Source organism: Microchirus variegatus (assembly GCF_963457635.1).
Source record: "Microchirus variegatus genome assembly, chromosome: 5".
NCBI classification, from domain to species: Eukaryota; Metazoa; Chordata; class Actinopteri; order Pleuronectiformes; family Soleidae; genus Microchirus; species Microchirus variegatus.
Window position 1 is genome coordinate 14000653 of NC_139806.1, and position 9260 is coordinate 14009912.

The following is a 9260-nucleotide window of genomic DNA, read 5'->3' on the forward strand; positions in this document are numbered from 1 at the left end:
TGACTTGCTCCTTTTTTAAATTGTTATTCCCAGTTTCTCTCAACTTCAGGCTGTTGCTCCCGACGGTTCTACAGATGGTACAGGTCCACCCTTCACTTTGTACATACTTTATCTTGCACTGCATTCAGCCCCGTCGCCATCTGTCTCCTCTTTTTTTTTTGCCTTGATGACTTGTTCAATATGGACTCACGGTTTTTGGACCTGTTTGTTTGTATATGTGATAATCCTGACGCGTGGTATTACACCGCCACAGATCAAGGCCGAGTACCAGAGAAACCTTCCTCTCTTTCGCTGTATGTGCTCACTGTTTGTTTACCTTGGTGCCCAGTGGCCCCTCACCAGATGGACTGGTTGTCTCAGAGCCATGGAGAGGATATCATCGCAGCAGCAGCAGCAGCAGAGTGTGCCTCATGCCATCCAACTCATAATAACCAGAGACTATTATCCTCTGCTCATTTAGACACTTTGATCGCAAATTGATCCACATGCAGAACAGAGAAAAGCATAACACGGAGATGAATGGCTGCAATCAACTTTTAAAATCATGAGAATTTCTTCAGTTGTACAACATGCAGCAGTGAGAAGATTGTGTCCACACTGTTGGTCCTGTATCCGTGTGACTCAACTCTCAGCACTGTAACAGTGGGGGCCATGACTCACACTGAAAGCTTTTGACTCCATTGTGGGCTTTTATCGTATTTGCTCATATTATACGCACATATGGATACGGATATATATATATATAGCATATTATACAGGCCGTGATTTCCATAATTGCTTTGCCCGGCGTTTCATTTTTCTACTTTCCTTCCAATAAAAGAGGAAATTGTGGCATGTTTGAGTCAACACAAAAGCCTGAAACTAAATCTGCAAATATACTGTACCAGCTACGGCTAAAAAACAACAACAAGTTACTGCAGTCCCACAAGTGTACTTCAAATTGTTTTATACAGACGGTTAAATTGTCGGAAGCAGAGATAAGGAGGGGTTTGTGTGTGTGTGTGTGTGTGTGTGCTACTAGAACACCCCCCCCCCCCTTTTTTTTTTTTCAATCCTTAGGCTCAACCAGTGGTGACATCGCTGGGGGATATTGATCACGTACCACTGTGTAAAACTGTGTTGTGAGGAATGAAGAAAACAAAAACAAGAAAATCTGCAACCTATAAATTCTGCAGACACAGTGAGTGAACCCTTTGTGATTTTTCTGGTAGATGCAAGTGAATTGCACGAAATAAATTGTTGATTATTAATTTAAAAAATCTAATGATTTTATGATAGATTTTTGTAAGAAATTGGAAATGAATAGATCCAATTGTATCCCTGTTGTGGGGTACATTTTTGCTGCCTGTAAAGTCCATATATAACGACAGCAAAAGAACATCCAGCAGTGAATACTCTAATGAGTGCAATGCTGCCAAAACGTGTGGGTGGGTGGACCTAAACAATTCTGTCCATTCTGCTTTGTACTCTATTTTTAGGCAACAATTGTTCTAACATAACTGAAAAACATGGGAAGATCCTTCATTTTATATCTATATATCATTTTTCATATAGGGCTCACGGTTGGTGTAGTGGTTAGCACTCTTGCCTTTGCAGCAAGAAGACCCGGGTTCCTGGGTTCGAGCCCTGTTTGGAACAACTTCGGAACAAGGGCCTTTCTGCAAGGAGTTTGCATTTTCTCCCCGTGTGTGCGTGGGTTTTCTCTGGGTTCTCCGGCTTCCTCCCACAGTCCAAAAACATGCGATATGGGGATTAGGTGAATTGGTCACTCTAAATTGACCGTAGGTGTGAGTGTGTGAGTGAATGGTTGTTTGTCTCTATATGTGGCCCTGTGATGGACTGGCGAACTGTCCAGGGTGTATCCCGCCTATCGCCCAATGTCTGCTGAGATAGGCACAGCACCCCCCGTGACCCTCTGGTGGAGGAAAAAGCGGTAGATAATGAATGGATGGATTTTTCATATACAGTAAGGAGTAAACATCCACTTCAGGATAAAACAGCCACTGAGAAATCAATGTAAAGCAGATGTGACACAACAAAAAAGTATAAAGTGAGATGGAGAAATTGTTTAAACCACCCCTTGTGGTATCATGACCATTGCCTTGACTTCTCTTGGTCAATTTAATCAATTACAAGACTTTCAAGTCAAAAGGCTCAGGGGGAAGCAAGAGCAGCATCTACAGCAGGGGAATCCAATGTTATATCTGAATTAAATATGTGTTTCCAACCGCCTCATCCAAAGGCTGGATTTAAAAAAAAAAAAAAAAAAAAGGGGGACAGTACATCTCCCTTTCCTCCCACTGTACAAAAATCAAGCCAAAAAAGAAATTCATGGCAGTCAATAGTGGTTGAAATATCATTTGGAGCAAAGTTAAAGATGGTGGCAGCTAAAAATAATCTGACATCCTCATCAGCCAAAATCGGCCAAAAACCTTGGATGACGACAGCAGAGAGGGGTGGTGACACTCAACGCACACAACTGGTGATTATTGGGATCGGCTGATGGTCAGGTCACGTGACATTGCAGGGTTTACTGGCAAAGGACAGCCTGCAGCTGAGCGCTAATTGGAGCAAGAATTGGAGCGTTATCAATACTGTATAGTTTGAGAGTGAATAGTTGTCGAGGCTGTCCCCTATGTCCCTGTGTCAGCTGGGATTTGTTCCAGCGGACCCACAACCCTCATGTGGAGGATAAAGCGTTATAAAATGGGAGCGCACGGCCATGGTCTAATTAAAGCTGGTGCGTGCCTGCACATGTTCATACAGTAAATGTGCTGGCATTTGTTTCACAGACTATTACACCAAATAATTCAAAATAATTCTGGGAATCATGAAGCAAATAATGGCTTGACTTGTCTCACCTCAGCATGGCATGGTTGGGCTGCTTTTCCACTAGGAACAATGTGGTACCAGGTACATTTTTTAGTGGTGAGGTTCCAAACGAGCTGAGGCGATACTATGCGTGACGTCGTCATACTGCTGGCCACTGAATGGTCAGAGTGAGGTTTCAGGAGGAGACGTTTGACGATAAATCAGTTGACAATCCCAAAAAAAAAACGTGGGTTAATCTCCAACAACTACCATGGAAATGTCTAAAATCTCAATATTTACCAGAGGAGTCTGGTAGTGCCGTACTGTACCGTGCCGTGCCGAACTGTGCCGTGCCGTGCCAAGGTGAATACACTTAAAGATCTATAAGGCTCGCTTAGTTCCTTCATATCTGCACTAGTGTTGTGTCGGTCATGAGGGATTCGTTCGAAAGAATGAATCATTTGAGTGAACGAACTGACTGGGATCACTTCATGAACTGATTCGTTCCTTTCTTAGTTCAGTTGAGCTCAGCAGCGATCGTGGCGGCCGGGAGTGGAACTGCCGCGTTCTGTGAATCACTCGTGAAGTTGCTCGCCGACGCCGCCACACACAGAGAACTGGAGAACTGTGGCTGAGGACTGAACGATTCGGTGAACAAATCTTTTGAACAAACCATTTTAATGAACTGATTCAAGTGATTCAGTACACTCAAATGAACTGCCGATCCCATCACTAATCTGCACAATCTTCTTCAGAGAACTAAACACCCTCTATGGCGGCCCGTCCATAGAGGGCGCTAGGGTGCCGCCCCACCGTCTCTGTCACATGAAGAAGATAGAAATCATCTAACATATTTTATAAAAATATGGAAAAATTAAATAAAGGAGCTATAATACAATCTATGACAGGGGTGTCCAAACTTGTTCTAACGAGGGCCAAATTTGATAATGTAAAGATTTCTTGGGGCCAATAGTAGTCTTTTTAACAGCCAAATTTACACACAAAGGCCATGTTTTATAATAATTTTATTGTCCTTGAGTGAACAAATGAAACAATTCTGCATTTCTTTCACATCTGGAGTCAGATATCATAATAACATAATAAAGTAACAGGAAATGACATGCGATTGAGGCCGATTTTCTGCCCCAGTCCCTCCTGGGCCATAAATAATACAGTATAGAACTGAAGCTGCGGGCCGTACAAAATCTGACCGAGGGCCGTGATTGGCCCCCGGGCCGGACTTTGGACATGCCTGATCTATGACTTCAATTCATTCAAATCAATAGATTCAAATGTAGTTCACAGCGAGTGTCTGTCAAGTACAACAACTTTATAAACGAATAAACGTTTACTATTGTGAGGATGTGTTTTTTTTTTTTTTACATCTCTGATTTTCCAGGGTTAGAAACAACTTAACATAAAAATAGCTGAGCCTCATGTTGGGGGTCACGCTCCTTCAGTTTAGAAACCCATGTCTTCATAGATGTTTAGTGTTAAATTTAGTGAACCTCTCTCTCACACTTCAATAAGGCATAATAAGTAAACATCTCTCTTTGACAGCTGTCGTCGACCATCACTGCCTTGATGTACTTACCTAATGGTTTGTCATTAATCTATAATTGCCTGTGATCCTGCTGCAGAACAATATCATGAATGGATGACCATTTGCATATGTTCTTTTTTTTTTTTTTAATAGACCCTGTGATGACAGCGTTTAGAGCAGAGAGAGTGTTCATTTCCAGGCTCACACACCTTCATTTGAGCCACTCCAGCTCAATTAGTTTGGCTCTAATGCATCAGTAAATTGTTATTTTCAGACATTTCTTATAGAATGTGAATACATTTGGTCAACGCTGTGCACTTCATAAGAAAGTGTGACTGTTGTTGCTGTTGTTGTTTGCAGTGACAAGAACTTTGGTTATTATATATCTGCGCGTTTTCTCTGGATGATATTGGTTTTCAGATCTAACATCCTAATGACTGCTAATCTTTCAGCCAATATGATTATCAACATTCCTTCTCCTATCAGCTGAAGATGCTCTTCGACTGGCAGATTACCAGAATACGCTGAGGTTAGATTAACACAGGGCAGCGCTCGGTGTACACTGGCTCCTGTGCTGACAATAAAAATGAAGTAATATAAATGTTAATAAGGAGCAATGATAAGAAATTATATATCGTATATTGTTATTTTCAACACTAGTCTTCATACCATGTTTGTGATCTTTGAGATTTGAATGGAATAATGTGACACAACGGTTGGTCTGGTATCTGAACGAGCTCATGCAGCATGTTGACGTGAAATAGGAGCAGAAACACGTGTGTTATCGATGACAATAATCAGGGTTCCACGCCACAGCAACTGTCATTGTTCAATGACAGTTGCTGACAGTTACGACAGGCAGACACAGAGTGTCCCGTGGACAAAGCCTGATGGCTTCACATTTGTAGGCCATTTAACAAACCCTGCAGAACACCGACTGGTCCAAACGACTCCTACGAGATGGCTGCTCATACCATGACAGATCCACCTCCACGTTAACACTTGGCAAAAGACACTTTGGGTTGAATGTATTTTTATTTATTTTATTATTGACTGAATTCCAGTAACCACATAAAGGCTCCAGATTTTAAATTGTATATCTTTACTCCGTTTGTTAGTTTCTTATTATGATTTTCAGTATTCTGGATCTTTTAAGCACATCTTTAGCATATGAATACAAATCATAATGTTGTTTGTTTTAGATGTCCACCATTGTGCACTGTGACACTTTGTGCTAAAATCAGCTGTTCGTTGATGGCACATTTACGTTGCAATGAATAGACCCTCAGGCTTTATTTCACACAGGTGATCTGGCTCAGTTCAAATAATAACACAATAATTGCCATCACTTTATTGCAAGTCTTTCATAAGTGGTAAAGAAACATCTAATGAGTGGATTATAACACACTTATACGCCAAAAGAGACTTGACTAGATGCATTCTTCCATGGTGATGGATTCAAATTGATGAATGTCATAAGCCTATAACCATAAGCCAAGAAACACCCAAATATATTAAGTTGTCTTATAAAACAAATGAAAAATAAAGATAAATAAATAAAGTTGCAGTGTGTAAGAATTATAGTGGCATCTGCGGAGTCTAACGGAGAATTTCTCCTCTCACTGAGGCCTCCATAAAAAAATCCTCCAACCAAAAGCAATAAGACTCTTTTACAAACCTACTAATTTCTGACAATAAACGCTCCTAAAAGTTACAAGCCGCATCTTTAATGCAAATATCTAATCAGCCTAATCTACTCAGTTTTAAAAAGCAATTACAAAGTTACACGAATACAGGCACACATCTCAGTTTGTCTCAGACTGGACCATTTGGGAAAACAGTTGACGATTCATTTTCTGTCAACTCATTAAATGACAAAGAAAAATTTTCCCCAGCTCTAAGTAGAACATTAGGGGTTTTGTCAGAAGGAAAAAAGAGAGTTTTGGTTCTGAAGTTGCCGTCCTATCAGCAAAGAGACTGACTGTTCCGGAGATTTAGTCCAAAACTGTCACAGACTGCAGCTTTACTGCAGATCTGTCTGTGAGCAGCAGTGTGTGTGTGTGTGTGTGTGGATCTGGAGGCTTAGTCGAAGAGATTTATGGACTAACAGTGGGATTTTGAGAAGCAGTCCAAACTCAAGTTGAAGCAAATGCAGGGACTTCAGAACAGGGATGGTTTGAGCTCTTATTTTTGTACACATACATCTTTCTTTGTGGGCACTGACATTAAAGTAATACAGTGAACAAATAAATCTTAAATTGTGATGAAAGTAGTGTCTTTGTCACTTTATGTGTCCACTTTTGTGCTGACAAAAGCTTTCCCTTTCATTATTATTATTATTGCTGTGAGTGCATTCAGATGGTGGATGTGAACACAACGTTGTCACTACAAATCATCGTCACCTTCTCTCCAGGAAGTCCAATTATGGCACCTTTATTACAGAGATAGATGCATTGTCAACACTATATGCATCCACGCAACAGCACACCAGAGAGTACAGGATCTCACGTGAACACCAAAATCAAATCACAGATACGATGTCTTTGAAAATCAATGAGGCGTTAGATATGAATCTCACATAATTTGAGACGTTCCGTGGGCGAACAAAAAAAACCAACAACAACAGCCTTTAGATGAGATTCTTCCCCTCTTCGTGCCTACGCAGGGAATAGTTTGGTGATAAATATCATTGGGAGGTTTCACAACCTTCTCATTGGCTCTTAAGTCACAAACCCCCCATCATATAAAGCGAGAGGACCCGCTCCAGCCGCCTTTTACCGCTGGCAAGCGCACAGGATCAAGTCTTGACACCCTTTACGCACGCACTCGTGTGCTTGGAGAGGCTGTGGATAAGCGCACGCACGCACGCGATCAGTTTATCGAAGGAAAGGAGTTTTATATTGAGCGGGTAGATATATTTGACATTAATTGTGCATCGCGTCGGTAGTGAGTGTGGTTTGTTTTGAAGCGGGAAAAAAAGTTCTTTGGACTCGCCTGGCACCGTAAGTAATTTTACGCGTAAGTAAAAACATAAATAAATCCGGTAAATTGTTGATGGTGATTGTTTTATTTGTTTTAAACAACAAAAGTCGTTCGTTTTAATCGTGTGAGGTAGACTTGTGTTGCAGATCTATTTTTAATGTCACCATGGTTGCAGAATAATTTGATTCAAGTGCGTTTTGGACACTAAAACCTTCATGAGGTGATTTTTGAAATGCATTTCTTTGCTTCTTGGCTGCAACTTATTTTAAATCTTCATTAAATAACTTGATTTAAATTGTTTTTTGCAAGAAATGTGTATGTAAGGTTTATGTCTCTAAGGAGATATATAAACATGAGTTATTGAGAAAATTCCAACAAACAGATGCAATTCTGTTGGTTTGTCATTGTTGGCTGTAATGTGTCTTCATGCATCACTGCTCTGTTCACAGAGAAACTGAGTAGAGGCATCTGAGTGGACATGTGGCTATTGGAGAAGCTCCGTGGCTCTGTGGAGAGCAGTGGGACACAATCTCAACAAACGCAGACAGCAGAGGCCATTCCTGTCTCTGTTTATGCCAATGTCCTCACTCCAGAGAAGATCCCAGATTTCTTCATCCCCCCTAAACTCATCTGCTGCCCACCTGAGGAGTCTCTTACCTCAGAACCTCAGCTCTGCTCCACCCTGAGACCTTCCGCCTCTGATCACGCCATCTGCAGCCAGAGCCCCAGAGCTCGCAGAAGCAAGAACCCCTGCAGCCCTCGCCTCTTCTCCCGCATGGGGGGAGATGCACGCAATCTCCAGAAGTCTGCCAACCGTCACATCATCCAAATAGAGAGTGCAGATGAACCAGGTGCCGGAGGATCTGCGGACAGAGTCAAAGTTGAAGTCAACACCAATGCAGACCCCCAGTCACAGACTGCAATGTCCCTGCCCTATGTACCCAAGGCTCAGACCTCCTATGGCTTTTCCACCCTGGTGGAATCTCCTCACACCCGACGCAAGGAGAGCCTGTTCCACAGTGACCCGAGCAGCCCGCTCACCTCCCCAAACTCACAGAGGCGCTCCCAAGGGGGGACTTTACTGACCCCTGCTGACTCCAACCCCTACCGCTATTTCAGTGGTGGAGAGAGTGACACCTGCTCCTCAGCAGAGTCATCCCCCTTTAACTCCCCTCTCCTGTCCCGCTCTGCCTCTCTGTTACGATCCATAACTCAGGAGACACAAGCAAAGGTGAGGATTTCTCTGTTTCTGTGTGTCTGAGGCTAAATAAACAGACACAGAGCTGTAGAGGAATGTGTTGTGAAAGTCTTGTTTAATCAATTTGAGACATTCTTGTATGTGTACCTGCTTGCTCTGTCTCTGTCTCACTAGGTTTCTCGTGCCAAGCGTTCCCTGGCGAGGCACAGTTCTCTCTCCACTGATGAATGCAGCTCAGCAGACAACAGCCCCAACATGCAGCGGCGCCGCATGCGCTGCCCTCCCTCGCCTGCCTTCCGGGGATGTAAAAACAGTGGACTTAGGGGTGCTGCGTCGAACCTCCTGCAACGCGAGCACACCATCAACCTCCACAAGGGGGGGACACTGAGGCTGAGCACCCACTACGATTCGGAGGCTGCTCGGCTGAGGGTGCGTGTGCTCACAGCCGAGGCCCTTTACGACAGGCAGACAGATGTTAAAAGCATCAACTGCTGTGTAGCACTTTACCTAAACCCGGGCAAGCAGCAGAAACAGAGGAGCACCATCATCAAGAATAGCAGGAATCCCGTGTTTAACGAGGACTTCTTTTTCGATGCGTTGCCTCAGGCACAAGTGAAAAGTCTGGCCATGAAGATAAAAGTAGTGAACAAAGGCACCAGTTTGAAGAGAGACGTGCTTCTAGGAGAACGAGAGGTGCTGCTCAGTGAGCTGCTCGAAGGCCTTTAG

General features: G+C 42.9%; 1 protein-coding gene across 1 annotated transcript; it reads left to right on the top strand.

The window, feature by feature from the left end:
- Nucleotides 1–7814: 7814 nt before the first annotated feature.
- LOC310927780 (C2 calcium-dependent domain-containing protein 4C-like) lies at nucleotides 7815–9260 on the top strand (the record flags this gene model as incomplete). The annotated part of the gene is made up of 2 exons (XM_083890169.1): nucleotides 7815–8567; nucleotides 8709–9260. The coding sequence occupies 2 exons, from the start codon at nucleotides 7815–7817 to the stop codon at nucleotides 9258–9260; spliced, it is 1305 nt and encodes a 434-aa protein (XP_083746295.1).